The sequence below is a fragment of the Cyprinodon tularosa genome, unplaced genomic scaffold (genome assembly GCF_016077235.1).
Source record: "Cyprinodon tularosa strain WSP-4 unplaced genomic scaffold, ASM1607723v1 ctg222, whole genome shotgun sequence".
Classification (NCBI taxonomy): Eukaryota; Metazoa; Chordata; class Actinopteri; order Cyprinodontiformes; family Cyprinodontidae; genus Cyprinodon; species Cyprinodon tularosa.
In genome coordinates, this window is record NW_024038830.1 from 1,492,752 (window position 1) to 1,516,044 (window position 23,293).

The following is a 23,293-nucleotide window of genomic DNA, read 5'->3' on the forward strand; positions in this document are numbered from 1 at the left end:
AGCAGTACGCCGTCTTCACAACTCGGAGACTAATTGCAGGCGCTATGAACCGGAGCAAGGGTAAGATTTAAAGAATATGCTTTCATTCTGCGGTAAAAGGCAATGGATACGGATGGATATCGATCATAGCTTTTACATTTTGTTTTCACAGACCTCCCATCTCGGCAAGTCCAGATTTGCACGATGTTGACAAAGACGACATTGTGTGTAAGTGACTTGTTTTAATGTTTTCTCCTTCCTTGTTACTGTGACTTGCGTTTGATTTTTTATTTATACCACTCTCATTTAATTGTTTTCCAGCTGCCTGTAAGACGTATTTTCAGACGGTACGCAGGAGCTTCAGATATACGCAGCCAGCCACACGCTGCGTGCGGAGGCTATCTGCTCGGAGTCGGGCCAGAAGAAAGAGGGTAAGACTTTATTTGGTGACTATTTTTCAGGTGCATTAATAGATGTGTTGTGTCCATACGCAGTGCGCTGATTCATTGTTTTTTTTTTCAGCTGCTGAAAGCGAGGCAGAGTGTGCTAGCAGATGAGGAAGTGGAACTCTGGAAGTCCGCCTTCCTCGGCGGTGTCTCTGGATGGATTGTACGGTCGCCGCCATTTCGTAGGCCGGATCTCACTGAACTCTGTGTTAAGCTGCAGTCCCGGTTAGAAGCGATGCCGAAGTACAGGGCCACGCACACTAGGCGTCTGCACATCGGACCTGCCTCGGAGGGAATGCTGCCAGTTACCTCCAACCCCGAGGAAGCAAACGGACCGTTCACGGAGTTTTAATTTTTAGAAACGCATGTGTTTGGATACGCGTTGTATATAGTTGTGTTTCAATAAAGCTCTTTCTTTGCATAAACAGCTTCCTGGCAAATCTTCATTTCCTGTATAAATTCATTCATGTCCTTGATGGTAGCATAATAATTGTGTAGTAGTGTAGGATAACATAAATACACACCATATGAATGAATAAATATATGAATGAATAAATATATGAATGAATAAATATATATATATATGAATAAATATATATATATGTAAATTTATATGTAAATATATATATATATGCCAACCAATCACGAGCGACTTTACTTGTTTAAAAAGAAGTGGTTCCGTCCAATACTCAGTAAGAAAATTAAAGCCTGGCGTGGCCACGTGTGGTTTTGCTGCCAATCAGGAGCGATTTTACTTGTTTGAGAATAGTGGTTTCAGCCAATACTGAGAAGGTTATTCAAGCCAAACTTGGCCAGCCGCGCGGGTTTGCTGTATTCATATGCTAATTAGGGCCATTAGTACAGCTGATCGCTCTCCACATACGTCACGGTACGTTTCCGACAATTTGTGGCACGACAAACGCGGACAAGCACGGGTTGCAAATTGTCGGAAACTGACGAAAATCAGGCAGATCTGCGGGAGTTTACGGGGACGAAAATCTCACTTTTCATGCAGTGTTCATTGTTCAGTTCTGATTTTCAAAGGCCAACTGATTATAAAGTTGTTTTTTTTCATTGTTATTTTTAACACAGCAAAGCATTACCCACTTTTTTGGTCCATAAGCATCAATCAGCAGCCGGTAACTTGACTGACTTTTTCGAGCTTAATAAACATTAGAGAAAGGTTCTAGATATTTGGTTTCATTTATCAATGAAAAACATGTTTAAATTCCTTAATTTTTTTTGGTGGATTCAAAGCTACAATATATATTGAACATTTTTATACTCCAGTGTCCTGAGAGAAAAAGCTAGATCCCTTAGCCGTGCAAAAAGATATAACCCAAAAATAAATATAAATAACCTGACCCAATCAATTTCTTTTTATCTACGCATGTCACCTAAGCAGCAAATCTTTCACATGCTATAAAATATCATCAAATAGGCCTGGATGGTAAACTGAATATATACCGTTACTGTCATTCACTACGATAACGGCGACAATTTTCCCATGTCAGTAAAAGAAATAAGCGTAATTTGGCTGTTTTGCCTGTGGCTGGTATTTCCTTCCCCTTTAAGACACTGAATCAGGTTTGTAATCACATCACTCAACTGATCCAGTCAGAGGCGAGAATGGTGGATGAGCCCAGTGAAGAAGCGTCTAACACAGCTGTAAACAAAATTTCATCAGTTAATCTTGTGGATCCAAGCTAGAGAAGAGATTAAGCTGAGCGCGCAGAGAAGAAGGAGCTCGTTGTGAGAGTTGAACACGCAGCAGCCCGGTTTTGAGTGAGGTGTGCGAGTTTAAATGATGCACATTGTTCTCGCTGCTACCAAAATTATGCCACAGATGTTTAGCAAAAGAACACGAAATGCAAAGTTTCTCTGAAAACTGTCGGGACTGCCCAAAGTAACACATCCAACGTCTTCCACCGCCTACAGCACAACCACCCTGTCCAGGGTTTTCCCCGCCTCTAACACATAGACTGCCGGAGACAGGCACTGGTCCAACCGCGACCCTGACAAGGACCACGAGGGAGAAGATGGATGGATGGAATGCGATTTATTAAATAAATTTATTATAAATAGATCAGTTGCATTTCTTGCGTATGCCTTTACTTTTGATAGAGGAGCAAGAGCATTCTTTCGTTATTGAGGTAAAAGTGTCCAATTTAATGTTATACTGATTTGAGGTCATATCGCCCCGCCCTAGATTCAAGTACCACACAGTCTGTGCTAGGACCCCAACTTTTTACTTTTTATAAACTCCAATGAGGTAGTAGCTTAAACACCACATTATAGCTGTCCATACCTTGAAAGAACAAATGTCTCATCATCGGGATTTGCTCCGTGATCAGAGGAAATGTTACTTGGCGCAGAACAGTGGTGAAAATTGGAAGTTCAGTTTAATATAATACAACTCTGTGAATAGTTCAATCTGAGATGAATGAAAATAGTTGTTTTAATGGTTATTGAGTCAGATATGTGGCGGTAATGTTTGGTTTATCTAAAGGTTTTAATCTGTTACTGTGTAAATGAGTTTGGCTGTAATTTAAGGACAGATTCTAATAGATCTGCAGAGTGGGAACTATAAATCTGATAGGAGTTTAATTTTTTTATTGTTGTTTTGCACAATATGCTTAACTAAGTGTTTTTTGTTGTTGAATATTAGAGATTTTGCAGATATATTTTGTAGATACATTGTTTAGATTTACTTATATATTTCTAACCCTTTTATAGAATAGAAAATCCCTTCATTGTCCCACAATGGGCAAATTTACAGCAGCAGAAAGATTATTGAAAATGGTCAAACAAATGTGGACCTTAGAAAAATGTATAAGAATAACATAATAGGGAAGAGTTCAAATATAAAAAATAAAATTCTGTAAAGTGTTTTAACAATATAAAACTGGAGAATTAATAACCAATATGCAGCCAAGGACATTTTTACAGTAATGGATATTTGAAAAAAGCAGCAACATCAGAGATGTGCAAAATGACAGCAGCAGGTTAATCCGTGTATCATTCGTTCTTTCTATTTTCAATTGTCAATCAAATAACAAAAAATAAAAAATTGACTGGTTATTTTGTTATTTGTTTTTTATGGTTAAACCAAAAACGAAAAAAGGATTTGTTTTTCATATATCAATTCTAAGCTCAGATCAAGAATACGAAATGGAAAAACGGACAGCAACGCAGAATTTGTTTTTAATATTTAATCGGTACAGTTTACGTGACCCGGAAATAGCTCTTTGCGCAGCAGTTGGGGTAATGAAGTGGCTACCATGGCGACGCTAGAACCACACACTATGTTGATCGAGAAGCTGTTTGTTGTTGCTAGTTAAAAGTACAGTGCACAGAAAAGTTTCAAGAAAAAAGTTATACCTGGAAAATCCTGCAAATTTTCTCCGTTGTCATGTCCTCCTCAAGAGTCACACGCTTGGATCCTCGAAATAAAACGTAACTGTCCATGGCTGATAGGTCCGACTGCCTTATCTGGTGCAGTTTGATCGAACGTGGTGGGAGTAAGCCAATTGTTTTTTTAGCTAACGCTCCACCAAACTTCCGGGTCATGTAAACTGTACCGATTAAATATTAAAATCAAATTCTGCGTTGCTGTCCGTTTTTCCATTTCGTATTCTTGATCTGAGCTTAGAATTGAAATATGAAAAACCAATCCTTTTTTCGTTTTTGGTTTAACGATAAAAAACAAAAAACAAAATAACCAGTCAATTTTTTATTTTTTGTTTTTTGATTGGCAATTGAAAATAGAAAGAACGAATGATACACGGATTCAGGTTATTTAACTGACTAAGGTTTCTATCATTACATTTGATTTTATTTGTTCCTGCTACCAGTGGTTGGAATCTTTATTCCACTCTGGATTCTTGTGAGTGTAGTCTTTGTTCACTTTAACTTTTTAAAAATAAATAAATAAATAGTTTTGAAAACCTTGGTATTCATTCTTTTCCTGCTTTGTGTGTCAACATTCACGGTTGCTAAGCAACAGAGCATACGGCGGTAAAACCCGCCGAAGGGTGGACCTGTTCGGATTTATAGCCAAAACTCTTCCGGCCTCCTTATTTTCAAGGACTTCGAAGGATCCAGTCTAGGTAGACCGCGTCCTTGGTTTTCGAACAGAGCCTCTGATTAAGAACAGGGCTGCCTGCACTGACGCGGCTCAGGGATTACGTCACACGAAGCGTCGTGCGCAGTGAAATCAGGACATTTCCTCACTTTCTAAAAAAAACCCGGGACGCCCGGGACAGGACGTGAAATACGGATATGTTCCGGGACATACGGACGTTCGGTCACCCTAACCAATACGGCGGAATAGACATTTACAGTTTTTGTGATTTAAAACAATTTATTTGTAGCTCCTTAAAGGTATAGTGGATGATTTTGGCAACCTTTTGAAAAGAACATTCTCCAAAAAAACAAAACAAAAAACATATGCATAACCCTGTACCCGCTCCCGAGAGGGAATGCCTATTAAACGCGTGTTTTATTTCCTACGTCAGACTCGCCACCTGTAAGTGAAAATGGGGATGAGCACATAGGATGGCCTTAGGTAAACATATCACCGGAATAATTGACAATTAGGAGGACCACTTATTTTGATGATCCACCCGGAAAAACAACATCTTCTATTATTACGTAAAAGTTTTTACCACCACTTCACTATCTAAAACCTTTTTAAGCTGCATAAAACAATTTCTCTCGCAAGATATATGAACATATTTCCTAATTTCATAGTACTAAAATAATTAGCCGATCTTTATTGCAGTAATAAATGCCAGTGATTCTTTACAGTATGAATTTTGATTATAGAGATATTGTCATAATACATAGTCCCACTGCTCATTTTACTCTTACGACCTCACCCAATAATTTACTGGCTCTGGATTATGTGTGAATAAAGCCAGAATATATTTACTTGGTAAAACTGACCCGTTAAATTGAACAGGTCATGACCCAGTGTCATACCCACTACTTTACCAGAGCCGTTATAGTGTAAACCAAGCCACTACATTACTGGGCACTGGTTTTTGTGTTAATGCGAAAAGTTTGTAGTGATGCATTAGCTAACAACAGTCCTCTTGTTGCACGTTAACCTCCCCAACAATAGGACCATTGATAAACAGGCTTGCTTTACTAAGAAAGCAGGCAGGTTTTTAATGATGGCTGGAAACAAGTCGGACCTGGAACAAAAAAAACTTTCCACGCAGAGAGTCAAGTACGACTCACTGCAGGGTCATGCTCTAGTGTTCGTTTAGATCTTCCTGTACTACAACATTTAATTTTTTTTTGGCAGTCACTTCTCTGACTAAAATGCTCAGAAATCACTTTCTTCATTAGTTATCATAATGCTACAAACAAGTGTTAAGAACCATCAGTCCAAAACCATTGTTTGCTTTAACTAATCAGCTGTTTAGCAGATGTTAATTTCCAGCAAAAAAATTCTTCTTTAGAGGTTTGCTTGATCAGTTAAAGCTATATTCCTTGCATTACTGCCACCTGCAGGTGATATTAGGTTAATCTATTCCACTAGCCTAGTAAACTAGCCCCCCACCAGAGGCCAAAATCATTTTTGCCTGGGAGTGGTCTAGCCTCGATCAATGCCCCAGGCCCTAGAACTGGTGGGCCAATCACAACGCAGAGATGTGTTTTGAATTTTTAGATACGTTTTACCGACAGGCTGTTTGTTTACACTCCCTCACCAGCTTTCTGTCGCGCTTACACAGTCAGTCGCACTCATTGGTCAGAGCGTTGGCCAAAAGGCACAGGCATGGTTTGAAAAACAACGGGTTCTTCTCATTAACAATCTTCTGATGTCTCATTTATGGGGCCTTACTAAATTACACATTTAATCTCACATTTAGTCAGGTATATCAGACTACTAATCCACTGTTGCTGGGTTAAGCGATAAAAGCGCTCACCTGTTAATGGGACCAATTTGTATGTATAAATGGTTCAGTTGGTGCTCAACCTGGGAATGTGGTCTCAGGAAATTATTGGGACTTATGTGGGGGCACTAATGTTAGATTAGAAGAGCTTGAAAATATAGCAACATAAATAAACTAAATATTTATTTCTATATAATTCAGGAAGTACCAAAATTCAATAGATAAGCTCTCAAACTAACAACATTATGTCTATGGTTGCAGTTACTGTGGCTACCAGAAATAACATAAGGAACTTAACAACCCAAACATAATGAAAGAAAAAAAAGTAAATGATCTAGTAACTGTTAAGGCCTCTGGTTAAAATTTCACTTGACCACTAAAGGACTAACAATACAGAGTGGAAAAAAGAAAATCTCAATGAATACATGGAGCTTATATGAATAGATCACCACCTTTAAACATGACTGAGGGTTCTGCTATTTTAAATAAACCAAACTGAAGCACAGCTGCATTACCAAGGACATGTCAAAAGACTAAATATCAGACTCGGGGTACTTTTGGTGTGTTACATCCTGGAAGAATTGGCTTAAGACAGATGACAAAAACCAAGCACATTAACAGCATTCAGAGCTGCTGCCTTAGAGAAATGAAACATGGACACAACACATCTTTCTACCTCTCAGATGCGACTTCCTGCTCTCCTGTTTAATCTCAACCTGAATATATTTATCTGACTTTGATCGCCTAGGAAGGGGAAGGCCAGTATAATCATCAACATTAATCATAAGGTCGGCCTAGAAGAATAACACTCTTCTGTAATAGTGTAACGGATCTGAAAATAGGAAAGGTCAAACCATTTTTAAACCTTTCTTTACAAATCGTTTTATTTCGGGGATCAAAAACTACTAAATCAAAGGTTTAAACAGTGAACTGAAGAGAATGTTAGATTTTTATGAGACATTTGATAGGAATCCACTAAACATTCAGGGGCACAAAAAATTAAATATGGGTCTTAACTAATACCTTTAAAAATATTAGACAAATATTTATAGAAAGCTTATGTTATGCTATAAACTCAATGGAAATATGCAACCCATAACATCTGGTTTGACAAATATTTAACAAACATGACTTTCATTGATTAACCCATCTAAAAACATAACAATGCCACTCACTCCAGTGGTGTGAAGCTACAGATCTAGATACAGAGGTAAGATGGGTTCCTTCACTAGACTGAGTTGGACAAAAACAAAAAGAGAGTTTTTTTATTTCTACATTTCTGGCCGAGAAACACCATGTTCCACAGTGTCTCATTAAAGCTCCATCATGATGGAGATTTACGGTGCCATAGAAAAGTATTAAACCCTGGACATTCCTGGCATTTTATGTAACAGATCAACAAAAAGTAGCTTTCGAATTGAAGGATGGGGATATGGTTTCCAAGGGTTTCTAAAAACTAATTTGAATGCAACTACAGCTGAAGTTATTTTGTAGTAGGTCTATCATCCCAGTATTAATCTAGAGCCCGAAATGTTTATGCCTCTTTCCAGAGGAACTCCAGATCATTTAGACTGAGCGGAGAGCATCAGTGTACAGTATTTCCTTTTGTTGGAACCACCTAACAAACAAATTTAGTTCTGGAGAATTTGACAGTGTCATTTTAACACATTGATGCTTTGATCTAATTTCCTTCCATCACTGGCTGCATGTTTAAGCTTAATGTCCTGCTGGAAGGAGAACCTCCATCACAGTCTAAGGTATATTGCAGTCTCTAATAAGGTTTGCTGAACTACATTGAGCTCCATCCATGTTCTAAACATAAAAGTCTACCTCATCCCCATGTTTAACCATAGAGATTATGTATTCAGTGAATTATTTCTTCCTCCTGGATTTTTAAGTTCAACTTAGGTCCCTCTGAGACCAGAAAAAAAAAATAGGACTAATACTGAGAACAAAATGGGAAAGCTCTAAAATATCTTAATTTAGTCATCCAAGTAAAAGGGGCTGAAAACATATTTTCCTCCTTCGCATCCATGCACTATAACTGTGCTGATCTATTACATAAAATCTCAGTAAAACACATAAAAGTTTGTGGTTGTAACATGAAAAAGCTGAATGGCTATGAATACTTTTTTAGGGCACTGCAGATCATCTTGTTGATGCAGCGTCAATCCATAATCACCAAGCTAATGACTCGCTGTGTAAAATAAAAACAACAAAAACTGCATCTTTGTAGATATGAGGGCAAACAGCTAATAAGCTGATCACACAACAACAACCATGCAATAATTTAATAAAGCAGAAAGACTAGCATAAACTGCTGGATACTTACGGTGTCATCGCTTCGGTACGGGTTAAGTTTGTTGTACACTGCTTCAATAACACTTCGTCTGAAGGGATAAGATTGAAAGAAATAGTTTAACAACAGTAACTAATTTTCAGCTAATAACTAACAGTAGCTATCACTTACTTGCTGGCCAACTCTCCACCAGGAGGGAGGTTTGGAATGCTCTCAGATGCTAACGTCCGCATAACATGGACCAACTCTGGGACGCCTTCATCTCCCTGCTTTTTGATTATCTCTGTTAGCAGAGCAAATTTAAATTTGGTTTTAAAACACAATGAAAGAAAATTAAAACACTGAAAATGTCTTATGTCTATCTCAAAAAAAAAAGAAAGAAAAAGATCTGAAATAACAATTGTCCGACTATGACGGCAGTTTTTTACGCTCAAAACCAATTCATCCAAAGAAGTATTTGGTGTACAGTAAACCTTGAAGCGAAGTGAGTTTTTGCCCATTGCTTATCAATAGATCACAGATCATAAAGGTGCAATGGTGCATCCAAGACATTTGCCCTTTCCGTTTTCCCCAATGCCCCTAGATTCCATTCCTTGAGAGCAGGTGTCCTGTAACCGTCACATACATCTTGGCTTCAACACACCCGACTGAATTCATCAGCAGAGCTCCATAGAGCTCATCCTCATGCTATTAAAGCACCTTAGACATTCAATTGTGTGAGGCAATGAAAACATTTAAGTTACATGATACTGAACCATGAGGGATTTGACTTTGAGACCACTTTTACTCTGCAGCATTACATTATTCATTTATGAGACATGTTTTCTTTGTCTTTTTTTGTGTACTGTGAACATACTGTAAATATTTATTAGACTACCCAGCGCAAGGAGAATCCAAGGAAGTTTGTGTGCAACCATCCATTTGTGCAGCAGCATTCAAACATGTGGCTTAACATTAATTAAACACACTATCTTTCAGCTACCTTGGACTCTTGCAATGGGATTATACCATGCCATTACACCATGCAGCCAAAATAAACCCACCAGACTCGGGATGAGAGCCTCGTCTCTATCACCGAATTAGGGATGAAACAATAATTTGGATTAATCATGATTAATTGATTATTGAAACTGTCGCTAAATAATTTGGAAATCTATAAATCGTTAATGGGAGTATAAAGACTCTAAAACATACTTTTAGTTGACAAAGTAAACCCATTTAGAGCAATTGTTATACCATTTTACATTTAGGAGAAATAATATCCAATAATAGCCCATTATGCTCTATCCAGAATTTCTTAATTTAAAAAGTTTTAGTTTAACCTTGTTTAAAGTCTGCAGGAAAATCTTTGGTGTTTAATAATTGATTAATTGAAAACAAATAATTGACAGATTGATCAATTAGCAAGATGATTATTAGTCGCAGCCTTGCACCAAATTAGAAGAGCAGAGATTTCAGTCAAACTGCTCCAACTATATATAAAAAAACTTTTTATACAGCAAAGATGACTGTGGAGGTCAATTAATTTGTTTCTGGTATTCTCCAAACTAATTTCTATTCCAAAAAAGCAAGTTTTGTTTGTATGAATATAACAGACACTTTCCCAAACATGTAGTCAAGTCTAGACTTAAATGTTCTCTTTGCGTGTAAATGGAGCTGTATCCTCCCAAACACACAGTCTTGGTGTCCACATCTGTCAGATCTTCCTCCACATTAGGGTCAAATCTCTTGAGAGCTTCCTAAAACTCTCTTGTCATAGTCAGACTGGTAGGTCTGACGAAAATGCTTTCAAGTTTTCAAAAATGTTTTGTACCTTCTACTCTGGCTTCCAGATATTTGTCCAGCTCAGCCTCACGTTTCACAGCTTCTGGAGATACCTTTGGGGCCCCAGGAAAGCAGATTAAAACAACACTCATATTGTCCCGGCTTCCCTGTGGAAAGATAAAAAAGCAGTGTAAATCAAGTATAAACCAAGCAGTATATTAACATGTCGGTGCAAGTTTGGTGAACACGTCATACCTTGTACAAGCAAGTGTCAACAATTTCATTGCTGACTCTTTCGAGATCATCTGTAACCTCCAGCCTTGACCTCACAAAGTCACAGAGTTCCTCATTGGCCATGACATCCCAGATGCCATCACAGGCAAGTATAATAAATTCATCTTGACCCTCGTTTCTTTCTATTGCATACACCTCAGGCTCTGGCGAAACCAGCTGCTCCGTTGGGCCTTTTCCATGGACACACTTGTAATCAAAGTCACCCAGGGCTCTGGACACAGCAAGAGAGCCATTAACTCGCTGGATCATGACTGAGCCACCGGCATTCTGGATCCTTTCCTTCTCCAAGGGGTTGCTGGGTTTGTGATCCTGTGTAAAGAAGTGAACAGCTCCTCCCCTGCTGAGGAGACCCCGCGAGTCTCCACAGTTGATGAAGTAGATATGGCTTGGAGAGATCATTACCCCTACTGCAGTGGATCCGCTGCGGTCTACACCATGCTTCTTCTCCGAGATGGTTCGCATGTGTTCATCGATCTCCAAGAATCCTGTGCGGATCCCATTCTTCACACCGTCCACATTGTTGGACTCCATAATAGCATTCTTGAAGTCTGGGTTGCTAGTGATGTGTTCCAAGAGGTGCTCGCAGCAGTACTTAGCCACCTGAGAGCCAGCATGCCCATCATAAACGGCAAAGAACGACCAGGGGTCGAGACCATGAGGCAGACCAATGACTGCTGTGTGTGCATCTTCCATCTCAACCCGCCAACCCTGCATGCTGCTCAGCCCATACCTCAGGTTGTTACCCTCACCATGGGAATTGTATTTTTCCATCTTTGGTTTGTCCAGAAATGCCCCCATTGTGTCCCTCTAATAACCTGAAAAACAAATTAAGTATAAAATTATGTGAATTTTTAGTGGTTGTATAATAAAACTGTTGAAAAGCATCAACTACAACATCGTCCCAAACTTTCTCAGACATGTGGTTTATGTGTCCACACACTTGACAACATGGGCACTATAGCAACACAACCATAAAATACATGTCTGCATAAGAACATCTAGACTGGTTGTTCAAATGTCTTACAATACCTTTTAATCATTTGGCTAATCCAAAATCAAACAAAGAAAATATCCAAGGAGCCATAAAATAAAAAAAAAACATAGTTTATCCTAAAGCCCGGCTTTAACTAGGCAACCTGGTATCCTTACAATGGCCCATATGTTTTTGTTGCTCAACCATCACGCTACAGTTAAAGCAATGCTAACCCTTACTGCAGCCAGGATATGGCCTGGATAATGTAAGATACAACTGCTTGCTAGCAGAAAATGTTTTAGCCTATGATTTTGAATTGAAAATAAATAGCAAACAAGCAAATGCTTTTTAGATTGATTTCTGACCTAAAAAAAATCTGTTAAAAACATTGCTATATTTTATTACCTTGTAACTTTGGGTGGTCAAGCTAGAAGATTCACATCACCATTAAAAGAAATACAGAAAATATCAGTAAGCATGTTGCTATCAGTAAATTTGGGATTGCAATCTATATATTAGTGATAGTACCATTTATTGTGTAAAAAAGGGCTTTTATTTGGATTTAAGTTCTGAGAATTTCCAGACAGAATAATAGACATACCCATGGCCTAAACTCTTGGTACAATTTTCTAAATCTATATCAATACATTACTAGATTAAGTGCATTATATATCCTATTAAATCTAAGTGTTTTCCCAAAAAAACATATCCAATTTATTTTGAAAAAATATATAAATAATTACCCAATCATGCAGAGGATATCAGATTCATTCAGTTACATTAATTCTAATTCGATCATAGTCTTAAAGTCCAGTCATAATCAGTTTGTAATGCAAACTAGTGAAAAGTTATCTAGGGAAACCAGGTTGATTGCATTGACTTGAGGTAACCTCCACTCCTGTGCAAGCATGTTATGACAGCAGACAGTCAATTGTCTAAACATAAAACTCTAGAAACCTTTGTTGACATGCTTATTATTAGTTATCATTCTTGGAAAGACAATCCCTTGTTCAAACTTTAAAAACAATATAAAAAAAAACTTTACATGTAAAAACATTATAGTGTCACTATCAGGAAAAATGATAATTAGGGTAATAGATAATTTGATTTAAAGCAAATAACACGTCAACAATCCGCTCTGTGGCAGCAGATTAGCATCTTAAGTGTTGAATTCAGGGCCCTGCTCAGTCTAAATATAGTAGAGATGTGAACACAGTTTGTCTACTTATTAGGATGGCTGCAGTTGTCGATTATCTTAAAAATCACAAAGAAAAAGTATTCACGCTAAAAGATCAATTTAAAAGCAGGAAATAACCCGTCCATTAAGCACTCCATCAAGTATTTATCCAGCGTTCATCTACTTCATTTAAAACATACATGGTTTCAACCCTAAGGCTAAAGTTAGCTACTTGACTGACCAGTTTGTTGGTAACCACTGTAACGAATAACCTGTTCAAATCCCACAGTTCCGCTCGCGCTGGTATGAATTTGCTTCCCATATACTAGTCCAGTTTAATCAGGTTCTGTTAGGCCGATGGATGAAGGGTTAGCCAAGGATCAGATAAACAGACAGCTCCGTCAGTTCGCGGCCCTTGACCCTTGTCCCTCTCAACTAACTCCGTCAGGCCTTTCCAACCATGTTGTGCTAACGTAACGTTGAAGCAAACAGAGCCGCCGAAGCTGGCCTCGCTAATCTAACGTCGAGACGCTAATTTAGCACGAAATGCTAACTGTCGGGATATCCTGCACTACGTGACGATCACAGAGAAGATCTCACTTACCAAACAACCAAAATATCAGATGACAGGAACACAATGTGCAATAGGGACCAAGTGCCCGCAGTTACCACAAGAAGGTGTTCAACGACGAAATGTGAGGGTTAGCGCTGGCTAAGCTAACTAGCCTACAGCTAGCACTTAACTGTCGTCACTCAACACTTAGTGCATAAACTCTGGAACTGTACTCCCTCTTTACGCGCTCCCGTTTTACATTACATTATCTCAGTTGGTGAGCAAAAGAATAAGCTCGGCTCTTGTGTTTCTGAGGGGGAGGATCTGTGTACGGGCCAAGCCAGGGAGGGAAGCTGAACCGTCTGCCCCAGCCTCTCCACTTGACAGCTTGACAGTTTCCTAGCTAGCGTTAGCTTGTGATACGCCACAGGGAAAAGACCCGGATGTTCCAGACTGCGTCTATTCGAAAACATGACATCATCATTACTGCTCTGCTGCAACACATGTGCATTATAGAGCGTTACACAACATCAAATCAAGATTAAGATGTCACAGTAATATGTGTCGGTGGTGTGATGATAATAATGGTGTGAAACTCAAAATAGAATAATGTTAATATTTAGACTGCATGTTGGTTTTACAAGCCTATTATAGCCCTAATAATGACAAGGAGTTCAATCTGTTTTTTTCAGTCATTTCAATCTAAAAAAGGCTACTTTATGAAATTTTCATAGAAATTACATAAAAAACGTTGGAAAATAATTATTATGTCATGCTCCAAATGAGGAAGACTGTAAAGAGGCGCAGCCAGAAAATCCTAATAGGGGTGATCAGTCAATAACCAATGTACACTGAGGGGTGGCCGAAAGGCACCAGAGCCTCAGGGTCAATCTACAACAAGCACAACAACCATATTTTCTAAATAAAGACAAACTATACTTTCCTGCAGCCTTTATATAGATGCATATATTTAAACATCTATGCTGTGTAAATAAAAGGTATAGTGAACAAAATTCTTTCAGGTTTGAGTTCTGGGGCGAACATACACTATATTGCCAAAAGTATTTGCTCACCTGCCTTGACTCACATATGAGCTTAAGTGACATCCCGTTCCTAATCCATAGGGTTCAATATGACGTCGGTCCACCCTTTGCAGCTAGAACAGCTTCAACTCTTCTGGGAAGGCTGTCCACAAGGTTTAGGAGTGTGTTTATGGGAATTTTTGACCATTCTTCCAGAAGCGCATTTGTGAGGTCGCACACTGATGTTGGACGAGAAGGCCTGGCTCTCAGTCTCCGCTCTAATTCATCCCAAAGGTGTTCTATCGGGTTGAGGTCAGGACTCTGTGCAGGCCAGTCAAGTTCATCCACACCAGACTCTGTCATCCATGTCTTTATGGACCTTGCTTTGTGCACTGGTGCACAGTCATGTTGGAAGAGGAAGGGGCCAGCTCCAAACTGTTCCCACAAAGTTGGGAGCATGGAATTGTCCAAAATGTCTTGGTATGCTGAAGCATTCAGAGTTCCTTTCACTGGAACTAAGGGGCCAAGCCCAGCTCCTGAAAAACAACCTCACACCATAATCCCCCCTCCACCAAACTTTACACTTGGCACAATGCAGTCAGACAAGTACCGTTCTCCTGGCAACCGCCAAACCCAGACCCGTCCATCAGATTGCCAGATGGAGAAGCGCGATTCGTCACTCCAGAGAACGCGTCTCCACTGCTCTAGAGTCCAGTGGCGGCGTGCTTTACACCACCGCATCCGACGCTTTGCATTGCACTTGGTGATGTATGGCTTGGATGCAGCTGCTCGCCCATGGAAACCCATTCCATGAAGCTCTCTGCGCACTGTTCTTGAGCTACATGAAGTTTGGAGGTCTGTAGTGATTGACTCTGCAGAAAGTTGGCGACCTCTTCGCACTATGCGCGTCAGCATCCGCTGACCCCGCTCCGTCAGTTTACGTGGCCTACCACTTCGTGGCTGAGTTGCTGTCGTTCCCAAACACTTCCATTTTCTTATAATACAGCTGACAGTTGACTGTGGAATATTTAGGAGCGAGGAAATTTCACGACTGGATTTGTTGCACAGGTGGCATCCTATCACAGTTCCACGCTGGAATTCACTGAGCTCCTGAGAGCGACCCATTCTTTCACAAATGTTTGTAAAAACAGTCTGCATGCCTAGGTGCTTGAATTTATACACCTGTGGCCATGGAAGTGATTGGAACACCTGATTCCAATAATTTGGATGGGTGAGCAAATACTTTTGGCAATATAGTGTATTTCACATTGTTATTACCTACCTTTATCAATAATCACTCTGCAAAAATAAAATAAAAAATGATATAAATTCACTAATATCAACATCTAATGAATTTTTATGTTATTATTAAAGTAGTTATCTATCTATGATTTCACTGAAGACTCCTAGATGACTTGCAGAGGCACATCATTTTATCTTTAGACTTTTAGACTTTAGATAGATTTTATTTGTCATTTTGTTTACACAAGGGTAAGACAAAAGGAAATTTCGTTTGGATATTTGGATATATATATATATATATATATATATATATATATATATATATATATATATATATATATATATATATATATATATATATATACACTCACCGGCCACTTTATTAGGTACACCGTCCAACTGCTCGTTAACACTTAATTTCTAAGCAGCCAATCACTTGGCGGCAACTCAGTGCATTTAGGCATGTAGACATGGTCAAGACAATCTCCTGCAGTTCAAACCGAGCATCAGTATGGGGAAGAAAGGTGATTTGAGTGACTTTGAACGTGGCATGATTGTTGGTGCCAGAAGGGCTGGTCTGAGTATTTCAGAAACTGCTGATCTACTGGGATATTCACGCACAACCATCTCTAGGGTTTACAGAGAATGGTCCGAAAAAGAAAAAACATCCAGTGAGCGGCAGTTCTGTGGGCGGAAATGCCTTGTTGATGCCAGAGGTCAGAGGAGAATGGCCAGACTGGTTCAAGCTGATAGAAGGGCAACAGTGACTCAAATAACCACCCGTTACAACCAAGGTGGGCAGAAGAGCATCTCTGAACGCACAGTACGTTGAACTTTGAGGCAGATGGGCTACAGCAGCAGAAGACCACACCGGGTGCCACTCCTTTCAGCTAAGAACAGGAAACTGAGGCTACAATTTGCACAAGCTCATCGAAATTGGACAATAGAAGATTGGAAAAACGTTGCCTGGTCTGATGAGTCTCGATTTCTGCTGCGACATTCGGATGGTAGGGTCAGAATTTGGCGTCTACAACATGAAAGCATGGATCCATCCTGCCTTGTATCAACGGTTCAGGCTGGTGGTGGTGGTGTCATGGTGTGGGGAATATTTTCTTGGCACTCTTTGGGCCCTTGGTACCAATTGAGCATCGTTGCAACGCCACAGCCTACCTGAGTATTGTTGCTGACCATGTCCATCCCTTTATGACCACAATGTACCCAACTTCTGATGGCTACTTTCAGCAGGATAATGCGCTATGTCATAAAGCTGGAATCATCTCAGACTGGTTTCTTGAACATGACAATGAGTTCACTGTACTCAAATGGCCTCCACAGTCACCAGATCTCAATCCAATAGAGCATTTTTGGGATGTGGTGGAACGGGAGATTCGCATCATGGATGTGCAGCCGACAAATCTGCGGCAACTGTGTGATGCCATCATGTCAATATGGACCAAACTCCCTGAGGAATGCTTCCAGCACCTTGTTGAATCTATGCCACCAAGAATTGAGGCAGTTCTGAAGGCAAAAGGGGGTCCAACCCGTTACTAGCATGGGGTACCTAATAAAGTGGCCGGTGAGTGTATATATATATATATATATATATATATATATATATATATATATATATATATATATATATATATATATATATATATATATATATATATATATATAGGGGTGGCCAATGATTGGCTTTTATTATTGTTATTTATTTATTTTATTGTAATTATTATTACATCCATCCTTTGGCTAAGCCAGTCCTCAACAATAATGCACATCACTCTTCAGTGGTAGAGTCCTCTTTTCGGTTGGTTCCAATTTTGCAATGAATTTGGAAATGTTGCCAGAGCTTGGGAGGAATCATTATGCACACAATGTAGAAAGTTGAGGCCTAGTGTAAAGTTTCACACAGTCCCTAAAGTCAGTAAGGACTCTGGAAGTTACAGTATGTGTCTTGATGGTGATGATGGTCCACTGTGTTTTATAAATCTACATGGACTGCTGAAGGTATTAATGCAACTTTGGAATCCTTGACAGCCCAGCAATGTCACAGATGATCAATCTATGCAGCATTTCTTAAAAAAATAAAATAAAATAAAAATCTAAACCAACTTGTGCCTACATTATGAGGTATATGGATTCACTTTGCAGTAGACCCATGTCATTTGTATGATCACTCCTTTTTTCTTTGACTTGGGATGCTCCTCCAACTCTCTTAGAAATATAGTTTTGTTGTCATTGGTCACAACACTTATTTCATCAAACATTAAAGAAAAAAAAACAATAATCACTTGAAATTAATGTATGGGTTTAGAGATTTCTTTTTATTAAATCACCTTTTTTAAATATACTTACTGCTAATTCTTTTCATGATAATCCTTTCTTTAAATATTAATATTATTTTTATAGTTTGCACAGTCCTTTTTTTCTAATTATTAGTATGAGCTAAAATAAACATTTTCAATGCCTCACAAAGTTTGATTTTTATTAGCTGACATAAAACCAAATTCATAGTTTGGTTCAAACTAATAAAGCGGATGTTGTCACAATACTTTCAGCTTTATTGAGGGCAAGCGGCTCATAACAAATGGGAAAAAAAGCAAGTAAAATAATGTTTTAATACTGCAATAAATAAATAACTGGTTGTAGGATTGTGGAACATTTATTTTGGCATGATCCTATATTCTTTCTTTCAAAGGAACTAAAAATTGAAGCTTAATATGGCCTCCACTTGTTAAGTATGGTTGCAGCTTCTGCTGAGTGTTGCATGATTAATGGCCTTGCCAGGGTTTGGTATGACAGGCTCAGTCTCAAATGCTCTTTCCAGGAAGTAGCTGCATTGCAAGATAAACAAGATCACAACCACGCACACAAACTCAGGAAACACTCATGCAGTTTCTTAAGCTTTATTCATATCCATTTTTGAATTTATAGTTACTTTTTGCAATTGTCTATTGCAAAAAATCATTTCATGATTTAAAAGCATTTATTTCATCATTGTAAAGTTAAATTGAATAAAAAAATAATGACTATCTAAACTTCTAAAAGATTTATTGAGCATGTGGGTGAGTGGTTGCCTAGTGGTTAGGGCATAGAGCTTGGAATCCTGAGGTTCTGAGTTCAATCCCCACTCCCACAGACTGCCACTCTGGCTGCTTTAGAAAAGGCCCTTAACCCCACACTGCTCCCCTTGGACACTGTTGTCCAAGGGGATGCGTTAAATGCAGTGAGTTCATTTAGTCACTGTACTTGTGACAGTGTAATGACAATTAAAAGAAAATTTGGAAAAAGTAATATATTTACAATCTGGTGTTTTAGACTAAACTCATTAAAAATTCATTGGGCAGCCTAACTCGTAGGACTTTGTAGGTATGAAGAAACCAAAAAATGAAACAAAACACAGCATTTTATGTAAATAGAGTATGAATTAAAAAAGAAAATCTTTAGACAGACAGATTTATATTGTCATTTTGTCTATACGAGTGTAAACAAGAAGAAATTTCGTTTAAAACAGCTCTAGAAAATTTCATTGTTTAAAGTGCAGCCTTGAAAACAGAAATACATGTATAAAAAATAGTAATATAAACATAACTCTAAATTTTTTTATATATATATATATAAATAAAATAACACATTTTACACAACATTCAGCAGTCTGGACCTGCATCGGATGCTTCGAAGTCTCTTCCCAGAGGGCAGCAGGGAGAAGTATATGGTGGGGGTGTGAGGGGCCATTTATGATGTTACGGGCTTGAGACACACAGCGCTGGGATGAAATGTCTTTTATAAAATCTTTTAAATATACAGATTAATATTGTAGTTTTTGCCAATTGTCCTTTTTTAAACCAAACAAAGGTTCATGCATCAAAATAGGGATAAACAAGGGCCAAATTATGCATAGCTGTGTTTGAATTATTTATGTAATTGAGTCTGAACATAAAATTAACGGAGTTGAAGCAAAATAATTTCAAAATTCAATTTTAATGCAGCGGGTGTATCAACATTTTTACAACAAAGCTAGGGTTTAGATAGAGCCTCTCTGTGGAAAAGTTAGTCCCCCCCCCCCCATGAGCTGAGAGAAAATAACTCAGCTTTGGTCCCTTATGTAAAGCCTTCTCTGTGGGTACAGAAGAGATTTACTTGGAGCTCCTATCAAACTAAATCCCTGAACCTATCTGAAGCACAATCTGACCCAAAACGAACACATACTTTCACATTGGTGACCGAGTTACATTAAACTCAGAGTGATTATGTAAACAATTTCTCCCTCTACATTTATATCCATTGTGATTATATAAATTTTAAAAAAGCTGAATGCTTATTAACAATGAGATTTTGATATGTCTTATTTTTGAGTTCGTATAAATTGAATTGAGATATTATTTCTAACATACTTGAACAAAAAGATGTTTAATATTTATTTTGAAAATGTAAAAGTCTCTATGAAAATCTCTATGAACTTTCTTTTTGATTTCTTTAACAATCAAAAAGAGACAGAAGTTTAACTTTTAAGGGGGTGTGCAAGAGGGAACCTTTGGTCTGTAATGAAATATGAAGGCTGGACTAAAGTTAAACAAGGGAAAAGACAAACAAGAACCAGGACTGAAGATGCTTACAATGCAGTATGGGCTGCTCCGGTCACTAATAATGAATCCACCATTAATCTACTGAATATTAGAGGGTGTTTGAGTAAAACCTGAAACAAAGAAAACAAAGAAAAAAGCTATAGAATAATGTAAGCTGCAAAATGTTAACGAGTGAGCAAAAAAAGACAAATTATTAAGTAGACTAAAAACTTTCAGGGTCTTTATCACAATTTGAAATGGATGGTGCATGAAGAAAAAACAAAAAGCAAAAAAAAAAAAAAAATAGAAAATAAAAAAATAGAACATCCAATTTCTGAAAGTGAGGAGTGTGGAAAACTTTCCACAGACCAATGTCAGAGACTGGTAGATGCATGAATCTCATGGAGTTGTTTTTAGCAAAAAGAACGGGGGGGGGGGGGGGGGGGGGGGGGGACTAAGAAATAGAGTGTACTCAGTTTGATGCTATTCGTTAAATGAATAAAACAATAAAAATAAAAAACCTTTAGTTTTTATAACCATGTAAGAATATATAAACAACTGATAACAAAATACATTAAGATGCAAAAACTTCTTGAACTTCTTGAGAAAAAATGTATATCAAATCAAATCTTTTTTTCCACAAGCGTACTATAAAACAATTCATGTAATTAACGTGAAATGGAAATAGCATATGATTGCATGTTTGAACTCTTGAATCAGGACAGGGTTGGTAAATACAGCTAGTAGAAAGTACATGCTGTACATTTCATGTCTCAGTATGGCCTAATAATACGTTGGTCTTATTCCTCTTTTTTCAAGAAAACAGAGCACAAGGAGGAGGATTCTGATTGATTTTCTAAACTAGACACTGCGTAGAAAATGTAAATAAGTGTAGTATTTTTATATGATTCTTTTAAATATATGAAAATATTTTGCATTTTGCAGTATATTTACTCTAACTGCTAGGACGCTATTTGAAATACTACCAGTAACATGACACTTCCCAGTACATACACTTCTAATGGCAGGGTAAGCTGCCCTGTTACACTTCATGTGTCTAAAATAAACTTATTTTTTCAAGAAACTCTCACTGCTCTGTATTCATAAAGGCACTCACATATAGGGTTGAAAAGGAAGTCATAATGACCCTAAACCATTCCTTGGATTTGTAGGAAGAACATAGAGGTATCAACCATAGTTAGATTCCACTTTTGCACATGTGCATGCATGCTGGCTGGCTCACTTACACTCCAAGTGTAAATTGGTATCCTGTTGGTATTGGTGGTATCCATGTGTGATCTCGCACATCTGACGAGTGGATATGTTGTAGCTGTAAAAAGTTCAATTGAGATAAGCAACACTCTGACTGACTCAGATTAGTGTAAACTCACCCCTTGGGTAGAGTGAAAATAAATTAAAGTAACAAAAATCTCTAATGACATGTGCTGTGTTTCCACAGATGTTTCTAGTAGAATAACCCTAAACATCCAGCCAGAGCTGTAATAGGATGGTTTATATCAAAGCATGTTCATGTGTAACAAATGTTTCTTTAACCTGTTCTTCGGGATCAACAGTCATTCGTTATTTAGAGATGTCCTCAGCTGTGCTGCTGCCATCAACACCTTTGTTTTTAGATCTTCAAGCTCAGCCTGTTTTTCAGTGTAGTCCTGTTTCTCTGACTGTGTTTGGCTGGATGTGCTCTGTTCATCCTCAGACATGGGAGCTGGCTCAGAGCTTGTCTGCCTGGCTGTGTCTGTGCCTGTGGAACTAGCTCTATGGCTCTGTTCGAAAACCTAGGACGTGTCCTCCAAGGACGCGGTCTACCTAGACTGGATCCTCCAAGGACGCGGTCTACCTAGACTGGATCCTTCGAAGTCCTTGAAAATAAGGAGACCGGAAGAGTTTTGGCTGTGAATTCGACCAGGTCTACCCTTCGACGGGTTTTACCGCAGTATGCTCTGTTGCTTAGCAACTGTGAAAGTTGACACACAAAGCAGGAAAAGAATGAATACAGAAGTTTTCAAAACTGTTTATTTATTTCTTTTTTTATTGTGAAGTGAACAAAGACTACACTAACAGGAATCCAGAGTGGAATAAATGTTCCAACCACCGGGAGCATTAACAAATCAACTCAAATGTAATGAGAGAAACCTTAGTCAGTTAAATAACCTGCTGCTGTCATTTTGAACATCTCTGATGTTGCTGCTATTTTCAAATATCCATTACTGTAAAAATGTCCATAGCTGCTTATTGGTTATTTATTCCCCAGTTTTCTATTGTTAAAACACTTTACAGTATTGTATTGTTTATATTTTAACTCTTCCCTATCATGTTATTTTTATACATTTTTCTAAGGTCCACATTTGTGTGACCATTTTCAATAATCTTTCTGCTGCTGTAAATCTGCCCATTGTGGGACAATAAAGGGATTTTCTGTTCTATTCTATAAAAGGGGTAGAAATATATAAGTAAATCTAAACAATGTATTTATAAAAAAATATATCTGCAAAATCTCTAATATTCAACAACAAAAAATACGTAGTTAAGCATATTGTGCAAAGCAGCAATAAAAAGATAAAAATCCTATCAGATTTATAGTCCCCACTCTGCAGATATATTAGAATCTGTCCTTAAATTACAGCCAAACCTATTTACACAGTAACAGATTAAAACCTTTAGATAAACCAAACATTACCGCCACATATCTGACTCAATAACCATTAAAACAACTATTTTCATTCATCTCAGATTGAACTATTCACTGACTTGTATTATATTAAACTGAACTTCCAATTTTCACCACTGTTCGGCGCCAAGTAACATTTACTCTGATCACAGCTTGCTTGGTCTCGCAATGAATCCTGGGATATCCAAGAATACAGAGGATACATCAGACCCGTCCTTCAAATCGGGCACAAAGAAGGACGCATTTTAAGGCCGCATAACGAGGACTCTTGGAATCCGACCAGACCTCGGCGCCGCGCTATGACGTAATCGACCTTCGAATCCGGTCTTCTAAGGATGCGTCCTAGGTTTTTGAACAGAGCATATATGTCTGCTTCTGTCTCCTTGA

The 23,293-nt window shown here is 38.2% G+C and overlaps 1 protein-coding gene across 3 annotated transcripts in view; it reads right to left on the reverse strand.

The window, feature by feature from the left end:
• Window positions 1–13,813, reverse strand: part of ppm1aa (protein phosphatase, Mg2+/Mn2+ dependent, 1Aa) — a 34,434-nt gene extending 20,621 nt beyond the window's left edge. Inside the window, exons 1-5 of one of the 3 annotated variants that reach the window (XM_038286225.1) lie at window positions 13,440–13,813; window positions 10,647–11,500; window positions 10,441–10,558; window positions 8,799–8,910; window positions 8,661–8,718 (exon numbers count right to left, since the gene is read on the reverse strand). In XM_038286225.1, the coding sequence (XP_038142153.1) occupies window positions 8,661–8,718; window positions 8,799–8,910; window positions 10,441–10,558; window positions 10,647–11,483 (1,125 nt within the window). In that variant the 5' untranslated portion in view covers window positions 11,484–11,500; window positions 13,440–13,813. Of the gene's footprint in view, window positions 1–8,660; window positions 8,719–8,798; window positions 8,911–10,440; window positions 10,559–10,646; window positions 11,501–13,076; window positions 13,279–13,439 lie in introns of those variants that run through there. The other 2 variants (XM_038286226.1, XM_038286228.1) reach the window with 2 other exon arrangements.
• Between the last annotated feature and the right edge of the window lie 9,480 nt (window positions 13,814–23,293).